Source organism: Chelonia mydas, chromosome 3 (assembly GCF_015237465.2).
Source record: "Chelonia mydas isolate rCheMyd1 chromosome 3, rCheMyd1.pri.v2, whole genome shotgun sequence".
In the NCBI taxonomy this organism is placed as follows: domain Eukaryota; kingdom Metazoa; phylum Chordata; order Testudines; family Cheloniidae; genus Chelonia; species Chelonia mydas.
This window is the reverse complement of record NC_057851.1, coordinates 200,750,184-200,770,375: the sequence shown is the minus strand read 5'-3', so window position 1 is coordinate 200,770,375 and position 20,192 is coordinate 200,750,184. Positions and strand designations below refer to the sequence as shown.

Below are 20,192 nucleotides of genomic sequence, written 5' to 3'. Positions count from 1 at the left end.
GCCAAGGGGCAGGGTTGGGGGGCGGGGTCAGTTGCTAGGGGAGGAGCCGGGGAGGGGGGGTTGTGTCAGTTGCTAGGGGAGGGACGAGGTCAGTCGCTAAGGGGCGGGCCCGGGGCGGGGCCGAAGATCCGTTGCTAGGTGACGGCCCCGCGGTGGCAGTGGGGGAGGGGGTCCGCGTTCCAGCGGGGGTCGCGGCACCTCCCCGGGGTCAGAGGTCGTGGCGCTGCTCAGGGCGGTTTCCGGTGCAGACCCCCCCCCCCCCGCCGGAAGCCCCTCCTGTATGTGGCGGGGCGGGGCCGGTGGGCGGAGCCGGCGGCCGGGTCGGAGCGCGGCGGCATGGAGTGAGCGCGGCGGCGGCGGCGGGGACCCAGGGGCTGCGATGGAGGCGGCGCGCGGAGTCTGGCTCCTGCTGCTGCTCGGTGAGTGCGGGGCGGCCGGGCCCAGCGCCCCCCGGGGGCCCTGGCGCCTGCTCCCCCCAGGCCCGGCCCGGCGCGCGGGTCACGCGGGCTGCGGGGTCTGGGCAGCAGGGGACCGGAGCCCCCCCCCGGGCGGGTCTGGACTGATCCCGGGCGGCCCGTTCTTCCCCAGCCCCCCCCGCCCGGGGCTTCGGAGAGACTCTGAGACCTGCCCGGGACCCGCCTGCGGAGCGCGCCGGCCGGGAGCCGGGCCGCCCGACGGAGGGGTCAGCGACTCCTGGCGGGGCGGGGGCAGGAAAGACCCTCGCGATCCGGCCGGCCGGGCCAGAGGGCTCGCCCGGCGGGTCCTGCTGCAGGCTCGGGGGCTGGGGTGGCCAGGCGCCTGTCTCCGCCATCCCCCGGCGATGGGCCCCCCCAGGCCTGGGTCGGCTCTTCCCCCGGCTGTGTGCCTCTGTTCCCTTCGGGCTGGGAATGGGGTGGACCTGCCCCCCGGTTTCAGTCCCCGGCCGTCGCTTGTTCGGTTAAAGAACTTTTAATGATCAAGTCGCCTTTGACTTTTCTTTTGGGTAAATGCAACTGACGGTGCTCTTGAAGCCTCTCATGATGAGGGGTGTTTTCTGGGCTGTGAATCATTCTTGTGGCTCTTTTCAGTTTTTCAGCCTCCTTTTGGAAGTGTGGACACCAGAACTGGACACTGTATTTATTCCAGCCAGCTTGTTCCCTATCTCATGTACAGAGATAACACCTCCCTAGGCTGTTCTTTGTTCCCTGTTAGGTCATGCATGCAGGGATCACCTTAACCCTTTTGGCCACAACATTGCTGGGGGAGCACAAGTTCAGCTGGTTTTCACCAGTCCTTTTCCGTACCAGCTTTCCAAATGATGTACTCCTGCCTGCTCATTTCCCTCTGTCACAGCCCTCCCCATTAATGGGGGATTCCTTCAGGTGAGGAGGAAGCATTAGGAGCACAGGGCCTGCAAAGCAGTGAGAACCCATGTGCATGGAATGGTCCATAGTAGCACTAGGCTAAAGGCTGAAAAGAAGCCTTGTGGCCACTTGTGAAAAAGACTTGCTTTTTATCCACTTCACCAGGTGTTACTGCTTGATGCCGGATGACTGCATGCCCTGTAAACCTTAATGCCCTCTCTAGGGAACACCATCATTTGAAGCTGTAACAACTTTAATAATAATCTTTTAGATCTTGCAATTTGGAACTTTGTTCTAAACTAGCAAGGCCTGAAGTGAGAGCAGAGGGAGTTGGGTTTAGCTGGCATGTTTTTAGGATTTGAAATATGTATTATGGTCAGGTAACTCTCCTGTCTTGAATTTTGCCCCCTTGGATCCCTACCCTGACATGTTCATGGGAGAGATGACAGCATCTTACTTTCCTTTAGCGTCTGTGTAAAGTGTGATCTCTGCAAACCAGCAGCAAATACTCCCTGGGTCAGAGGTGCTGTGCATAGCTCACTGAGAGTCCGGTTGGCTATGTGAATAGGAGTGCGGTGTTGGACTGGGGTGGGTACAGAGAATGGGGTGGTAAGGTACTGGATATTCCCAGGTCCTGTTGCCATTTCCCTGAGGGCAGCAGCAAGGTGGTGTGATTGTGGTATTTAGGAAGTGTCACGTAGCTCTGCATTTTCTAACAATTTTGGTTTGCTCTTCCTTGTAAGGGGACCTTAACTCAGCATTTCATGGTTTTCCAGCATTTAAGTTTTGGGAAGGAAATTCTAATATTCTGGAAGGACTTGAGGAGCACAGGGCTGTGTTGACTGGCAGCAAATTTAATTCCACACTGGCTAAGCTTTTTTGCTTGTGACGCTTAGTTATAACCACGACCATAGTTTTGAAAGTGAGGAAATTAGAAGGCTGTTGAGAGAGGGGGTAGGGGGGGAATCTAAGAATGAGTCTGGAAATACTTAACTTTATAAAGCATGTGGGGTTCCTGGCAGAGTATTTCCAGACTCTTCAGTGCTTACGTTATTTGGATGACTCAGACAGCATTTGTTTTTTTAATATCTACAGCGTTCTAATGTGTGAGGTAAGATGTCAAATTATTTATTTTACCGCACTGTGACATGTGCATTGGAGAGAATGAATATATTTGTGGAGGGATATGTTTCCAATACCAATGATATAACTTATTTGTGCTTTCCAGTGAGGCTTTGGCAGAGTCAATCACAAGAGTCCATTAAGGAAATTAAGTAGTCCCAGGGTGAGAGGCAAGAAGAAACTTCCTCTGTGGACAGGTTATTCCACAGTTACCCAGCTGGAGAGTAGTGTTGTACCTTCCTCTAACTAAAGCATCTGATAAAGGCCACTGTTGGAGACAGGGCAGATGGGCCCTGACAGTGCCTTTTTTTTTTTTAATTAATTGGTCATTAAGATCTGATGAACACTCCATTCTGTAAAAATGGGAGCAACCAGATGTGAGCGGAGAGACCAGAAGCTGGAGCCCTTGGAAATGTCAGGACTCCAGCAACCGCCAGTGCTTTTAAATGCTTAATAGGAAAAGTTTAGTAACCACCTCCTGTTGCTGGTTTTAAATGTTACTTTAAGAGCTGCTATTTACATTCTTCTAGTAAGTAGCTAATACATTGTGGGGCTGCATTAAGTATCTGAAATATTTAAATACTATGCTCCTTCTTAAAACAGGAAAGAGTGGCAAGAAGCCGTGCATGCAACAGGATAACTGCTACAAGAGTGTAGTGAAGATTCAGCTGGTATGATTAGTTACATTACAATGCAGCAACCTGAGCATTGTGGGTGGAATACCAGAGGCTTCTGAAATAAATGAGCTGTTAAGTTGTAAAAGCAGCCCTTCTCCCTGCAGGAACTTGTACTGGGTTGAGGCTTGAGTATATTGCCTACTTGTTAGTGCAAATTGCATTCTTTGTGTGGTGGTCCTTTTGTTGTCTGGCAAGGTAGAGTCTGTGTCTTTATTTGATCAGTAAAGCACCCATCACACTTGTGGGCGCTGTACATATAGTAAAAAGGGTGACATTAAACCGTCTGCTGCAGTTCGCACTGAAGCGCTCCCTCTGTAGCTGGCACTCCATGGCTCAAATTTGTATTGATGTATCAAGTTGAGCAGAAGGAATTGAAAAGAGTTACTAAGGATGCATGATAGGCAGGTGCCTAAAACATTGATTAACACAATCCTCCTTGTGCTGTCCCCAAGCCTTGTGCTTTGCAGAGACCTTTGTGTGCTTCAAGAATAAAAGTTACTTCATACATGGGGCCTCAGAAAGCAGCGTCTTCATGGTGCTGGAGAATTTGATTTATTAGTGAAATGCAAGGCACACATAATGCAAAAATAGTATCCATGCAATGATAGGATTATGCAGTTAAAATCAGACCGAAAATATGGCAGTTAAGGCAACAGCTGCATTACCTTGATCCCATAAGACATACGGTGTGTTTTCAGGTATGTGTTCCATAGCATAAATAAGAACGTATTTATATATTTAACAAGAAATATAGTAATAGAAATTTCACCTTTGTAGTGGGACCAAGTTAGTGTTACTGGTGGGTCTCAACTCTTGCATTTACTGGCTGTTTTGGGACCTACCTGCATATTTAGCATGATATTACCATTGAGTTTTTTTGCATTTAATTTTGTTTTCATCGATCCTTAAGGCCAGAAGGGACTATGGTGACCATCTAGTCTGACCTCTTGTGAAATATAGGTCATAGAATTTCATCAAGTGGTTCCCATGGCAAGCCCTTAATTCGTCGTGAAGGCTGAGCTAGAGTTTGCTCTGATTTCAAGCAAGGGTATGTGCCTGTGGTGCAGATTGTGGCTTTATCTGGCCATACTAGGGGAGTGAACTGGGCTGCAGCTCTGAGGGTGGCTGTCATGGGGGCACATCCCTTGCATAGACAAGGCCTAGCTCTCTGTCCTTGAAATTGGCTCAGTAGCAGCCCCGGACTTGAGGCCCTGCTTAGGCTGATGAGGGAGTACTTGTGATGTCACGAAGAGGAGGAGCTTCACTGGGCTCTGATAGGTCTTAGCTGAGTGTGTGGAGAGGGTCAGATTCTATGTTTGGTTAGCAGTTAAAAACTACGTAGTGGCAGTACAGGTTGGGGCGGTTCAGGTCCATCTACCCAAGCCTTAACAGCCTGGAAATAACAAGGGGGAAGACTCGTGTGTTCCAGCTTCATCCAACATGGCCTGTCCAGTAAGGCACTAACCCATCTAAACAGATCAGCACGTCTGACGGTCACGTATCGTGTGCATTTGGAAAGTTATTCTGCCTTAATGTTGCTGAGGTCACTGTTAAGGTTTTATGTGAGTCTTTACAGCTTCTGCTGAAAAGCCAGGCTCTCAAGTTAAGAGATGTCAGACTCTCATCCTCTGTGGATTGGTGACAGAGGGGCTCACCACACGGGTGCTGACTTAAAGCCCAAGGGTTGTGGACGTAACACGCTATGTATTAGTCAGCCCTGTCCCTGGTTATGAGAGAAGGCTGTGGGTAATAGTAGCTAGGAATGGGATAATCCAAATGGGTTTAGTCACTCTGGAAGGCATTTGGTGCAGTGGATATGACTGGAATTTGTTGTGTTAGGAAAAACTTTTTAACTCTAAGGATGGTTAGACACTGGAACAGGTTACCATGGAATTCCCATCATTGGAGTTGTTTAAGAACAGGTTGGACCAAACACCTGTCAAGGGTTGTCTAAGTTTACTTGGTCCTGTCACAGCGCACAGGGTCTTGTCAAGATGACGTCTTGAGATCTCTTCCAGCCCTGCCTTTGTATGATTCTGTGTTAGAGACCTGGGTTGTGGGCCTGAAGTGATCTTGCATAAGCTCACTGCTAGCTTCCTTTTAAAGTGGTGGCTCTGCGGCATTTCTAGTGTGGCCATAGCCTAGTCATCAGTAGAGGGAGTAAATTTAAACAGAAGAGGTGAGATTTGAATGCCTGGTTTGATGATGATTGTCCTGCAGCTTGTCATCAGATTCTGTGGGTTTGCTTTGCCTCTATATCTAAAAAGTTTCAAAATGCTCTGTAGGTGCTCTTGGTGTACAAGTGATATTGTAGGTCTCATCGAACCATCCTGAAAACTTCAAATAATGCTCGGTGTTTATTCTGTGTGATTTGGCTTGTGCCATTAAAAACCTTTTCAATGAAAATCTCATTGAAAGTTGCTGTTAAATTGAACTCTAGGTAACACAACCTTAAGTGTGGAGTTGGGACCAGCGCCTCCATAATCCCATGGACTGGGGTAAATTTAGGCCTGTGTACGATCTTCAGTCAATCACAGATCCCCACTCTGATGTCAGTGGGAAGTTTGCCCAAACCTCAAGGATGGAATCTGGTCCTTACATATTGACTGCATTTTTAGTTACCATTATTTATTCAGCACCTGATTGTCTAACTTGGCAGCATCACTGTTCACCTGTCCTTTGCTTGTCCTTTGTCTCCTCTTTTGTTCACTCTGCATCTTCGTATTTTCTTCCTCACGGCCCCTCCCAATTTCTGTCCCTGTTCGTTTTCCTCCCGCTCCCTTCCTGTTTTCATCAGCTCGGGTGCTCAGGGCTTGTGAGATGAATGGGGTGGAGGGAGTTCCTGCCTTAGAGAAGAAGGATGGGGTGCTGGCCAGGGAGTGGGAAGACCTGAGTTCGGTTTCCTGCTCCACAGCAGGCTGCCTGTGTGATCTTGGGAAATCTCTGTGCCTTGGTCCCTGTTCGAGAGATGGGAACGGGTCACAGCCCTTCGAGGTTGTGGAGGGTAAATGCATTAAAGGTTGAGATGCTCAGATGCTGTGGTGATGGGGGATGGAGAGATCGTTGCCCTTCTGTGAGCCAGTATTTCAGCCTCTCTGTAGATCTGGGAAATCAACGCTGATGTGGGGCACTTGGATCTCGCGTTTTGAAGGCTTTACTTACAACCCGGAGGCACAGAAGCTGACCCTTTGAAATGAAAGCTCAGATTCTGTAGCTCCTGGACATGCCATATGGCTCTCAGATCCGTGAATCCCTCCTTATTTAAATTTTGCTTCTCTGGTGAAGCCATTCAGGGAAAACCCACCACAGATAAACATTTTGGGTAAAAAACAAAAACATAACCCCACTGAAACTTAAATTCAACCCTGTGTTGTTTCAACAGCCAAAAAAATATGTCTACACGGCAAACACAGCTGCTTTGTGACAGCGAATGTCAGAGCCCAGGTCAGCTGTCTCGGGCTTGCTCTATGGGGCTAAAAATCACAGTGCAGATGTTCCCACTTGGGCTGGAGCCCAGGCTCTGAGGCCCCCCAACCCCTTCACTGGATTTCAAATCCCAGGCTCCAGCCCCAGCCCAAACATCTACGCTGTGATTTTTAGCCCCTTAGTGTGAGCCCAAGTCAGTTGATCTGGGCTCTAAGACTGTCTGCCTCAGGGTTTTTTTCTGCAGCGTAGACATACCGTAGACGAGGGTACCTTTTCTATGGGGCTCCCAGTCTGAGCTCAGCCCTGGCAAACCGTAAGGAAGATGTGTGAGGAGTAAGGACAAGGGTCCCAGCATGACAATCATGCAGTCATTTGGGTCAAGGCATGGGGGGGGGGGGGGGGTTCAAATATAAAAATAAGTCCCAAGTTACAAGTAGTAAAATGATTTTTGTAGCCATCACCACAGATGAGCACTTCAGCAGGGACTTAGCAAGTGAGCTTGGCCCTTTGCCTGTGTGCACCAGTTCTCCTGGCCTCCTGTTGATTTGGGTTTGTGTGTCTGCTTTGTGACTTGTCTCTCTCACAGTGAAAGCTCCATGGGATGAGCGTGGGGAGGGCACAGACAAACTGCTTTCCTTACTGGAATGTACAGTGCCTAAGCTAGCTGTTAGCATTGGCCAGTGAGCAGCAATTCCACACCCAACTCCATCAACAGCTGTCTGCCATCCTGCAACACCCTGCCAACCTGATGGAGCTGGGGGAGGCTGCCCGGAGAAATGCAGCGAAACCGAGAAGCTCAGTAGCACGTTATAAAAAGCCTCTGCAATTCACAATGCTGTGAGAGGCCTCCAGTGTTAGGAATCGAAAGCAGGTTTTGTGTCCTTCCCCGGAGGATGCTTGCAGTGCCCACTCCGTGTTCCCCTCTCCCCTTTGGCTGGGCGTCTCTCCTCTTGGTGCTGCTCTCTTCTTCAGGCCAATGGAGCCTCCCTTTCCTGTTCCGTTCTCTCCTCTCTTCCCCCCCCCCCCCCACCTCTCGAGGGGCCCTCTTGCCATGTCGAGAGCTAAACAGTACCAATCACCTGACTGGTAAGTGCCTCTCTGGGCAGGTCCTGGATAAAGGAGCCACCTAATGACTAGGAGCATGGAGCGCTTCTTACGCCCAGCTGCCTCTTCCTTCCCCACAAGTGTATGATCCCAGGCACCCTTCTTTCCCTCTGCCAGGACGCAATGGGAGTCTGCCCTACCTGCCAGCAGTTCCTGTGGTGGGTGAGCCTGTCAGGCCTCCTTCACAAGGCTCCTGTGCATGCACTTTGTGCCTAAGTGTTTTGTTACCCGCTCAAACAGCTCTGAATTTTTGTTGCAAGATAATCAACTCCTTTCAATACTGCCTTTGGGAAGTATGCACTCCGTGGCACTTTCTTTTCGTCTGTTCCTTGAAGAGGAAATACATTAATATACAGGAGTCCTGGTCTGTTTATGCTACAGAGCTCAGTGTTTGCGTAAAGCTAAACGTGTCAGAGGCGAGTAACATTGCATGTCTGATGGAATGGTATTCAGCGCTCCAGCTTTACTCTTCATGTATAAGGAGCTGGGATTGGGCGCTGCTATTGGACTGGAAATAACATCCAGTTTGGAGGCAGTGTGCACAAAATGCAGCTTTTGTTTAACTAATTAGCACCGGAATTGCTGACTGGCTCACAGCATCCTGGGAATCTGGTTTTAGTGCTCAGAACTTGACAAAGCTCTGACTAGTAGCTCTTCATTCTCCTGTGTGTGTTCTTAAGAACAATAAGAACGGCCGTGCTGGGTCAGACCAATGGTCCAGCTAGCCCAGTATCCTGTCTTCCGAGAGTGGCCAGTGCCAGATGCTTCCCAGGGAATGAACAGAACAGAATTATTGTGTGATCCATCCCCTGTCATCCAGACCCCAATTCTGGCAGTCGGGCTTAGGAACACCCAGAGCATGAGGTTGCATCCCTGACATTCTTGGCTAATAAGGTCCATCAGTGGCTATCCTCCATGAACTTATCTAATTATTTTTTGAACGCAGTTATACTTTTGTCGTTCCAACATGAGTTGGAGCTTTCCTGGCAAGGAGTTGCACAGGATGACTGTACGTTGTGTGAAGGAGTACTTCCTTTTGTTTGTTTGTTAAACCTGCTGCCTATGAATTTAATTGGGTGGCCCCTGGTTCATGTGTTACATGAAGGAGTAAATATCACTTTCCTATTCACTTTCTCCACATTATTCATGATTTTATAGACCTGTCTCATATGCCCCCTTAGTCGTCTCTCTTCCAAGCTGTATAGTCCCAGTTTTTTTAATCTCCCTTCATATAGAAGCTGCTCAATACCCCTCATCATTTTTGTTGCCTTTGTACCTTTTGCAGTTCTGATATCTTTTTTTGAGACTGAGTGACGAGAACTGCACGCAGTATTCAAGGTGTGGGCGTACCATGGATTTTTATAGTGGCATTATGATATTTTCTGTCTTATCTATCCCTTTCCTAATGGTTCCTAACATAGTTAGCTTTTTTGACTGACACTACATATTTAGCAGGTGTTTTCAGAAAACCATCCATGATGACTCCAAGATCTTTGAGTGGTAACAGCTACTTTAGACCCCATTGTTTTGTATGTGTAGTTGGAAAACATAATCCCAGTGTGCATTATTTTGCATTTATCAACACTGAATTTCATTTGCCATTTTGTTGCCCCATCATTTAGCGTTGTGAGATCCCCTTGTAACTCTTCACAGCCTGATTTGGATTTAACTGTCTTGAGTAATTTTGTGTCGTCTGCAAATTTTGCCACCTCACTGTTTACTCCTTTTTCCAGATCATTTATGAATATGTTGAACAGCACTGGTCCCCATACAGATCCCTGGTGGACCCTGCTATTTACCTTTCTCCAGTCTGAAAACTAATAATTTTTTTCCTTCCCTTTTTCCTTCCTTTTAACCAGTTACTGATCCATGAGAGGACCTTCCCTCTTATCCCATGACAGCTTACTTTGCTGAAGAGCCTTTGGTGAGGGACTTTGTCAAAGGCTCTTTGAAAGTCCAAGTACACTATATTGATGAGATATCCTTGTCCATGTGTTTGCTGATCGTCTGCAAACAATTCTAGTAGATTAGTGAGGCATGATTTCTCTTTACAAAAGCCGTGTTGTCTCTTCCCCGACAAACTTGCAAAATGTCTTGTAAACAGGCCTCAGTATTTCATCAACTTGCTCATAAATCTTGTTCTGTCGTAAGCCCAGACCCGCTGCATTTCCTGGCTGGGCTTTTTTCCCCTCATTTTGGGCCAAAGGAGACAATTGTTGTTGTTTCTGTGTTGCTCTGCTACAGTTCTGTTTTAAATGTATTCTTTGTATATGTCTGTGCTGCCTGCTCGCTAACTGCAGTATTTGTGAGATTGTCCCACGTGCACATTTGAAGCCATTGTAAATGTAGATCTAAACTTTAACTTTGACTGACCGCTTTAATAGAAAGGTTTCAGAGTAGCAGCCGTGTTAGTCTGTATCCGCAAAAAGAAAAGGAGTACTTGTCTCTAAGGTGCCACAAGTACTCCTTTTCTTTTTAATAGAAAGGTTGACCTTAAATGTAGAATTTATTTGGTGATCAGTCTCATAGGTCTCAGAGGGAGGGTTTCTCCATTGTTCCTTTCCTGACTGAAGAGCTGTCATCCAACAGCAGTTGAGCGTGCTCAGTAAAGAGGGACTGTCGTTTTGGAGGAAGTGTTGTATTGGTCCAATTTACACAGATCATTTCACCTTGCCCTCTTTTAGTTACTGAAGCAACTTGTATCTGACCTGCCAGTCCATCCTCTTTGGTTAGATCTTGTAGTGAAGTTACAGTCTTTCCCACAATGGCAGACTCTGGCATTCCAGATATGAGCTGACCAATATTGAAATACGCAGCTGAAATTACTAGCAAAGGAATTATGGGCCAAGTCAGTTTCTTCTGTAAATTTTCCAGTTTGCATCAGTGTGCAAGTCCTGCTCTTACCCATGTGGTGAATTGTCTGTTTGGTGGTGATGGCGCCCTCTAGGTGATTCATCCCACCTATCAGGATCATGGTTTGTTAAGAAATTTTTTTTTCCTAAATTTAATGTCTTGAGACTGCTTAGCTGAATCCAGGCCTTTCCTTCTTCTAACCCTACTCTCCATTTCACAGGACTTTTCTTGTTCATAGAGTCCTAGGCCATTGAGATCCTATAGTCTGACCTTCTGTATAAAACAAGCTAGAGAACTGCTCAAGGAATTAATTCAGGGCCGATCTTTTAGAAAAACATCCAATATTGATTTTAAAGACATCAGGGATGGAGACTCCACCACGACCCTTTTAAATTGTTCCAATGGTTAATTACTCTCACTGTTAAAGTTACCTTATTTATAGTCTTTGTCTAGTTTCAACTTCCAGCCATTGGATTTTACCTTTCTCTGCTAGATTGAGGACCCATCATCAAAGGTGTTCTCTGTGAATGGTACAGACTTTGCACCAACCATTTAAATGTTTAAGCTGAGCAAAAATCCCTCTGGGCTCTGAATAGCTATTTTGTTCACAACTCAGCTGATGTGAAATTAAAAAATAAATCCACCCCATACTCCTGTGGGCTGCTCTGAACTGATGAGACCCCACTTCTGGCTTTGCAGCAGCACTGAACTGACCACCATCCAAGAGCTGAGTTGTGAATTAGACAAACAAGGAATTAAACCGAGCAGCATTAAATCCCTCGTCAAAAGGTGAATACCTAGCTTGGCTATGATGAGGAAGAATCAAAACCTGATGTTTCATAGAAACCTATCTGAAGAATGGATGTTGGAAGAAATTCACATGCCTACACCTCCTGTAAATAATGGGCTCTTTTTTTTTTTTTTAGGGGTTAAACACAACTCCCCCTGAGTTGAAGAAACATGCTGGGACATGCACTGAAGATACAGTGGGGGGAAGCGTGTCTGAAGTTGGGAATTGTTAATTTTTTCAGGGATTTTAAATCAAATGAACAACTTCCATAATGTTGCATCTCACTCAACCTCTTTTAGCTTTAAATTGTTAGTATTTTCAGTCAATTTTTTTTAAAAACACAAACTAAAAAATATGTAAACCTGCTCATCAAATTGGCTTAATTGTAAGCAACTAAGAACCGATTCAGGACACTGCATGTTGCAGCTTTCTAGGATTGCGTGTGTCTGTTAGCTCAGCCCAGCCTGATCCTTGCTGGATAAAGCAGAGTATATGTAACATCCAGATCTCTGGGGTATTTCTTCAGGCGAATAAAACTCTTCCTTCACTTATCAAAGCAGGCAGGGAGAAGGGTTCTGGCTCTATATAGTATCTGGATCTCTGTACGCTGGCTCTACTTAGTACCATGTTATGCATCCTTGGACCTCGCAGGTCACCAGTGTGTCAGAGCAGAGTGCCCAGTGGGCTTTTTGTGGAGAAGTCTGAATAAAGGCCATAAAACATCCCCCCCTGCAGGGTCTGAATCGGAAACAATTAATTCCTTATCCCCGTCTTGCTGCTCAGTTCTAGGGGCTAGATCCATTGGTGGCCGTTCTGGTCAACTTGGAGGGTAACTGTGTTTTGTCCTAGCCTGTGTGATGATCTCACCCCCAGAGATGGAGGCTTTGGTGGCCACTAATCTGACCTCCAGGTTTCTGTACAAAAGCCTATTGGCTACTCCCTCCTTTGTTCAGTATTAGGCACCGTCTACACACAAGTTTCACTGGCATGACGTGCGTTGCTAGAGTTAAACTGACGTGTCTGATTGTATGCCTTGTGCCTCATTTGTGTGATCTGCTTTGCATTTGAGCCCCTGCTTGTAGAACGTGGCTGGATGGGTAGGTATCCCAGAGTTCCTGGCACTGCTCTCAGGCTTGCTGAATTTCTCATGCCAGGAGTCCAGAGGAACTGTGGGAAGAGGGGCTCAGACTCCCCCCGCCCCTTGTGCTGTACCACAAAGCTCAGCTAGCTGCTAGTGCCAGTTCCAAACTAATCTCCGTCCGTGTGGAGGAGGCCCAGGGGAGCCCTGCCCTGCAGCAGGAATCTTGAGAGTCACTCAAGGACCCAGAGGTGGAATGGGAACAGTCTGCTGAAATGTATGGTGTCGTTCTCTGTGCCCAGTGGTTATGGCATTAGCTTGGCACTCAGAAGACCAGGTTCAAGTTCCAGCTGCACACAGTGTGTGTGGGCAAGTCCCTTAGTGTATGTCTACACTGCAGTGTAAGCCCAGGCTCAAACCTCGCCCCCCCTTCCATCTACCCTAAAATCACACTGACCCAGGGTTTGAGCCCTGTTGCTTTGCAGTGTAGACACAATCTCCCCTGACTCGGGTGCTGGGAGTCCTCCAAAAAGTATCCCACAATCCTATGGGCCAACTCCTTTGTCCTTTCTAGCCCAAGAACTTCGCATCTACTCTGCTGAAAATGGCAGCAGCCCTTTCATTGGCTTCTGACCACCAAGCTGCAAATGCACCACCAGAGCCTTCTGTGTTTGCGATGGTGACTGAACAGAACAAGCCTTTTACAAATCGTGCTGCCCCATGGTCAGGGGAGCACAGCCAGAGTTTGGAACATTTCTGGCAGAAGGCCAGCAAAACTGCAGACTTCAGTAAGAGTAACAGGAATGGCCACACAACCAGCAAATAGCTCAGCAGCTGGCACCTGCAAACTTACTGGACCTGTGACCAGCCCAGACAGTGGGATCAGCAGCTGAATAGCGAGTACTGGAAAACCAGGGACCACACTGTGGGCAACTTGCCAACATTGTGCCCATTTGATGAGGTGTTTGGCTGCTAACCAAGAGGGGACAGCAAAGTCTCTCTGTTACTGACAGCAGTCCCAGAGCAGGCTCTGGACCACGGGTCCATGCTCGGAGGAGCTGTTTGATGCCCCTCCCAGGAACAGCCAGCAGTGGAGCAGGCAGCAGCCACAGAAAGGACAGAAGCCCCCCCTGAGCCTGGTAAGTTTCTGGCTTACTAATATAGGAATGGGAGGGATTTCCGCTTAGGAACAAATGCAAAAATTATGAGAAGCCCTGGCTAGCAATGTGTATCTGCTAATGGGGAATTGTATGCCAATGCCTTGGTGTCCTCCCTCTACCTCCCTCACCACCGTGTAGAATTCAAAATGGCAACTGAGACATGCAAACAGTAAGGAACACCTTTACAGGGAACTTTTACTGGAAAGGTGCAGATTTTTGCTAGGGTCACTCCTGTTTCTTAAAGACAACCACACATTGCTTATAGGTATGCTGCTCTGTAACCAGTCAGTGGTCTACTGAGCGACCTGGAAACAGTGAACTGTGGGGGGTGGTAATGTTCCATTTACGAATCTAGTCCATTTCAGTTCAAGATAGTCCATGCAGTCCACAGGTGACAAAATCACTTGTCCCAAATATGACTGGGGTTTGTAATTTTGCCCAGAATCGTGCCATGGGCAGGAAGGAGTTTTGTGTGTTTGCATGCAGCCATAGCAGGGTAAGCCACATGGAAGGTAGTGCTGAGCAGCATCCTGTTGATTCCCTCATGAATTCTGGCCCACTCCTGGGTGCTGATAGCTGCAGACTTTTCCTGAAGCAGGAACTCTAGGTCAGTTGTTTTCAACCTTTTTTCATGTGTGGACCCCTTTGGAAATTTTAGATAAAGTCTGGGGACCCCCGGGGGTCCACGGACCATAGGTGGAAAACCACTGTTCTATGGTAATGACAATCTTTTGTGAACCCCCAGGGTCTGCGAACCACAGGTTGAAAACCACTGCTCTAGTTAGGTAGTCACATCTCAGGGCACATTTTCCTTGGTAGCTGACCAGCCCACTCCACTCATTGATGTGCTGCTTAGTCACGTTGTTTGAATACTTCGCAGGTCCATCAGCAGCTTGGCATAACCTCTCTCTTTGCCAGTCAGGCACCACAAGAACTGTTACGTCCTCCAAAATGTGGAAGGCCTGAAATTATAGAAAAAGCTTTTATAGCACAGCCACTGATGGCAGCCCCCTTTTCCCCAAACCCAAGTAGCTTTGCAGTTTTCTCAAATGAAAAATGCAGCTTTGCATGGAGTTAACCAGGCTGTGTCCAGGGAGCGCCTGTGGTCTGAAGCATCCTCCTCACAATATACTGAAATTCAGTTTGGAGCAGTAACATTTTATGTCCTTGAAATTCCACAAGGATTTTTTTCTGTGTTCTTGCAATGAGCTATTGGACACTATAACTCTCTGGGTCTTGTCCTGTTCCAGGCTCCTTGCTCTCTACTGGCTACAGCACTTACACAGCAGAAGCCTGGACCAACACACATGGACTGTTCCAGGAGGAATTATGGTTGAAGTTCTGGAGGTCCAGAACCAAAAGACACAGAGGGACATGCAGCTAGAGAAGAGGCATTCTGCAAGGCAAGAGGAAAGTCTCAGGCTGGCTGCATAGCTTGAGGACAGGGTTTCAGCGCAGGAGCAGTTACTTGCTTCGCAGTCCCCGAAACAGGAATGGCAGCTAAGGAAGGAGGACAGAGCTCAGCGGAAAGAGCTGTTTGAGTGGCTTATATCACTAATGACTGCAAGAATGGAGGCTCCTGCTGCATCACCCAGACCACAACCCTAGTTCCTTGCGTGCTACCCTGAGCTGCAGTCCGGAAGCAGCTTGGAAGACTCCATGGTTGGGTGGCCCATGTAGTTAGGCCCCATGAGTGGCTGGTCAGGGCAACCTTGCTCCATGTAGCCCTCCATATTGACCCCTTTCCACAGTGCCATGTGTGCAGGGAATGAAGGGAGAGGAGACTGGGGGGCCAGGGCCATGCCTCAGTAGGGGTTTTCTGTCTTGTACATGGTTTCACTGTTTGCACTTGTTCGTGCACTCTGTTTTTCTGTAAAGGTCTGATGTTACTGGCGTTTAGGTCTGGTAATGGCAGCTGGCGTGCCTGGCAGTGAGTGAATGTTGTAATATGTTTACAAATAAAGACTTTTTTATTTTATCTGGAAAGTTTATTTCTATCACTGCTTCACATCACATGGTGTGTGTTCAAAATAATAAAGGTAAACAACTGATTGTGGACAATTAGGAATTAGTATGCAAAGACTATCCCTCAGTACAGTTATCTATAGCAAGTCACTTCAGTCCCTTCCTTATGTCAGTCCACAGTGTGAATAACCCCTCTCCCCATTTCAAAAGTGTCATGTCCTTCATAAGTACATTGCCTGACACTAACATTCCCCACCCCTCTCAGAAGCACATTCACAAAGATACTGTATCCCCTCTTCTATTGGGCCATGCATGTCTAATATGGGAGCACACAGCAACCCTGACTCTGTTGCCAGCTCCGGCAGTGGGAGGTGCCCTTTCTGGCTGAGTGTACCGGTTCTGCGACCCCCTCGCAGTCACAGGTCCATTCAGGCGGAAATGACTAACCTCTGGCTTTACAAAGACTGTAAGGGCACAGTAAACGAACAGCATTGATGACACTGGCATCCAAACGGGTCTGTACACACCCCAAATGGGATTTCAATCTGCCAAAAGCACATTCAACTACCATTCTGGAGTCGCTGAGAGTGTAATTAAACTGTCTTTTGCCAGGGCATCTGAAATCAGGGTATGGTTTCATGAGCCAAGGCAAAAGAAGGTACCTGGGGTCCCCCAGAATACTGGTGGAGGCAGTAACTCCATTTATGACCATGTCATTTGGTGGGAATCGTGTCCCAGCCTGTCCATGAATGTAGACTGCTGATCGGTGGAAAACCCTGGCGTCGTGAACTTTCCCAGTGCAACCCACGTTGTCATTCATAAATCTCCCTCTGTGGTGCGCGAGGGCCTGCATAAATGTAGCAGTGTCTTTATGATCTATGTATTCATTGAGGAGGGCAAACTATGGGCACATGAATCCATCAGTGGCCTCAGCATAGTTTGGAAACCCCATTCCTTCAAAGCCAGCAGTTTCTTCAGGAATATAAATCCATGGTACACCCGCATCTTGAATACTGCATGCAGATGTGGTCCCCCCATCTCAAAAAAGGTTCAGAAAAAGGCAACAAAAATGATTAGGGGTATGGAACGGCTTCCATAGGAGGAGAGATTAATAAGACTGGGGCTTTTCAGCTTGGAAAAGAGATGGCTAAGGGGAGATATGGTTGAGGTCTATAAAATCAAGACTGGTATAGAGAGAGTAGATAAGGAAGTGTTATTTACTCCTTCTCATAACACAAGAACTAGGGGTCACCAAATGAAATCAATAGGCAGCAAGTTTAAAACAAACAAAAGGAAGTATTTCTTCACACAACGCACAGTCAACCTGCGGAACTCCTTGCCAAAGGATGTTGTGAAGGCCAAGACGATAATAGAGTTCAAAAAAGAACTAGATAGCCATTGATGGACCTATCCTCCATGAATTTATCAGCCAGGGTGGACAGGAATGGTGTCCCTAGCCTATGTTTCCCAGAAGCTGGGAATGGGCGACAGGGGATGGATCACTTGATGATTGCCTGTTCTGTTCATTCCCTCTGGAGCACCTGGCTACTGTCGGAAGATAGGATACTGGGCTAGATGGACCATTGGTCTGACCCAGTAGGGCCATTCTTATGTAATATCTTTTATGTCCGCCACCTTGGAGCAAACCACGCACCTGATTGCCTCAGAAACCTCCACCACTACCGTCAATGTTTCATCACCAAACTGGTTTGCACTGGATTTGTAGCAGTCTGGGCGTAGCCAGTTTCCAGACGGTAGTAGCAACCTGCTTCTTGATTGGCAAAGGTAGCCTCATGCGTGTATCTTTATGCTGGAGGGTGGGGGCAGACTGCTCACAAAGCTCCAGCAATGTAAAAGTGCTGGTCGTCCGAGGTGTGCATGCCCGTGTGATCCCACCAGTCTGTGCTCGTGGCTCTGCTCCAGACGTGCTGGGCTACGTAGGGGGCATCCGTGGGTATAGGGAGTGTAATGAGCTGCACCAGCTAGTTCGAGCCTCCATGCCTGGGTACGCCTCTTCTGCTGCTGCCTCCTCCTGCCGATGGGCCAGAAAACACCGCAGAAATGTCCACTGGTGTCTCATGGATGCTCTGCCTGTTTCCTGACCCAAGCAAGAGAAGTTCTTCAGAAGGTGCCTTCTCCATGTGGCTGGCTCCAGTAGCTGGGAGCACACATAGCAAAATGGCCACTTGGCGGGATTTGGTGGCAGGCTGTTCGTGACACTGTGCATATGTTTTCCCACTGTGCACCGCGGTTAGAGGTCTAGCTCGGCCACATTTCAGGTGGGCGCAGGGAGTCTGGGATATGGCTGGTCTGGCTCAGGTCTGCATTCTGCCGTGTTGACACAAGAGCGGTGGGTTCGAGCCAGGGTTAGAAAATTCTTAACCTAGGGTTAACAATCCGTGTTGATGCCCAGGCCAGGGCTGGCTGATCTGAGTCCCACTGACGTTACAGTGTAGACATACCCTTTCTCTCTGCCTCAGTTCCCCCACCTGTCCAGTGGTGATAAGAATAGTGCCCTGCCCTCTGCTTCACAGATTTGAAGGCCTGAAGGGACCCTTCTGGGGATCTAGTCTGACATGCCTAACACAGACATCAGGGCTTCCCGGCATTCGCTCCTGTTTGAGCTCGTACTGCAGGCAGCATCCAGTGATGAGTGCATGGCAGTATGTTCTGTAGTATTCTCCGTTACCCTTCCTTGATGCCCCTGAACATCTGCTTCCTTGACTGGAGCGGCACATTGCGCTGAGCCGTCCGTTAAGCCTAATGGCTGGAATGGAGAGCAATTACACTGGAGACATTAGGGTCCATCAGTACATTCTGGGAGGGCCTGTGGAATTGTAGGCCACAAGAAAAAACACAACCAAGAGCCCTCTTTTCTCTGGGGCAGTAGGAGAAAGTTCAGGGCCCCATCCAGGCATAACTGACAGCACCTTTCTGTAAATTGAGCTGAAAAGCAGCAAGATATCAATGACAAATATTTAGTGGTGGAGCTGTACATGGCTTTTTCCTACTCTGCTTACAATTCATTTGCTACTTGAATCACCAAGATCAAAGTAGGACTCCACCAAATACACGTGGGCATAAGTAAATACCCTGATCTTTAGCTCCAGCCCATGAATAAACACTCCTGCCTCTCTCCAGCCTTTGAAGCCTGGCTCTTGGTGCTGGAATGTGAAATATTTCATGTTAGCAGTGGGCTTGGGCTTTGGGTATTCATAAACTCCACACAAATGCTCATTGAGCAGCAGACAGACCTGGTCACAGATGTGTTCTTTGTTGATACTGAATCTGCCACATGTATTTGTAGCGAAATTCTACTGCAATTTTTGATGGTATGGCCAGGCTGTTCGTTAGACCCTGAACCAGCTTCTCTTCTAAGAACTGCCCTGAGTGCTGATGCCAGTCCTGCTGCGTTCTCAGGCAGGGCGCACCTTCAGGCCTCCCCTTGGGCCTTTTGAACTTCTATAGGATCTTGTCAACTTACTGATGACCCTCAGGAGTGATTTTCAGCTGTGTAGAGGCTTCCGGTCTAGGGGCCGTTGCTTTTTTTGTATACAGCCCCTTCATTTGTTTTATTACTGGCAGCTGGTCACTTGCAGTTCTCAGCCTGTTCCACATGGTATTTCCGTGTTGGTGGGGAGGAGGGATAGCGTGCATGCAAGATGTTTCTCCTCTTGATGAGGAGCAGACTTGGCTGCATTCATATTTAAAATGGAATTTTTCAATTCATAATTGGTTTGAAACAACCTTCATAGTTTTGCAGTTGGTCTCATTTGACAAGTGACCACTCTCTATTTAAATAGCCTATCAGAATATCTTGACCAGTAATGTATGCCTTTTTGCCATAGTTACACTGTCTGTATGAAACTGAATATAACGATTGGTTTATACATTTCTGAGGGGCGTGGTGATCTGGGCTGGAAATAAGCAAGGTCAGTTCTTTATTCTTGGAGAAAAGGAGGCACAAAACTACCCTGGCTCTTATAGGAGATCGAATAGGGTGTGGTGAAAAGGAGTGGGGGAAAAAATGCAGTGATAAAACCCTGCAGGAGATTGCTACTAAATAATGGGCTAAGGGATCTTGTAGGCAGAGAAATAGTCACTGAATGTGTCACCCAAACTAACAGCCCGGAGCATGCAGCTGTTTGGAGCTGGGAAGGCAGCTTGTAGGCCAGTCAGTGTCAACAAAAAACTCTGGGAGAAAGGCAGAAGAAAACTTTGAGCCCTCAAGTCCTCAACTAGGGAAGTATCCAAAGATTGCGTTGGAACCATGTGAGCTGGATACCAGCCAGGTGTGCAGGGGCTCCCCAACTGGGGGTCGTGACCCCTTGGGGTCACAGGGTGGTTACATGGGGGTTGTGAGTGGTCTGCTCTGTGGGGCTGACAGCCCCGAGCCCCCATTAAATTAAATTACCCCCCTCCATTTTTAATTTTTAAGCGGGGGGGGGGGTGTTACACTCAGAGGCTTGCTGTGTGAAAGGGGTCACCTATATGAACAGTTTGAAAATCACTCCACATGTGGAAGCATCTGGGGGCAGGAGGCCGTGTGAAAGAGGAATCCCAAGGCAGGGTGAGATGTGGGCCTCTGACTTGATGTGACTGTGCACGTGAAGTGGAAAGTGAACTGGCTGCGGAGGGGAAGGCAGGAGTGTAACCCAAGGAAAGCCTGACAGG

At 47.9% G+C, this 20,192-nt stretch overlaps 1 protein-coding gene across 1 annotated transcript in view; it reads left to right on the top strand.

Annotated features, from left to right (window-relative positions):
* Positions 1–270: 270 nt before the first annotated feature.
* Positions 271–20,192, top strand: part of PTK7 (protein tyrosine kinase 7 (inactive)) — a 97,262-nt gene continuing 77,340 nt past the window's right edge. The window contains exon 1 of the mRNA XM_037896272.2: positions 271–419. Coding sequence (XP_037752200.2) covers positions 281–419 — 139 coding nt within the window. The 5' untranslated portion in view covers positions 271–280. The remainder of the gene's footprint in view (positions 420–20,192) is intronic.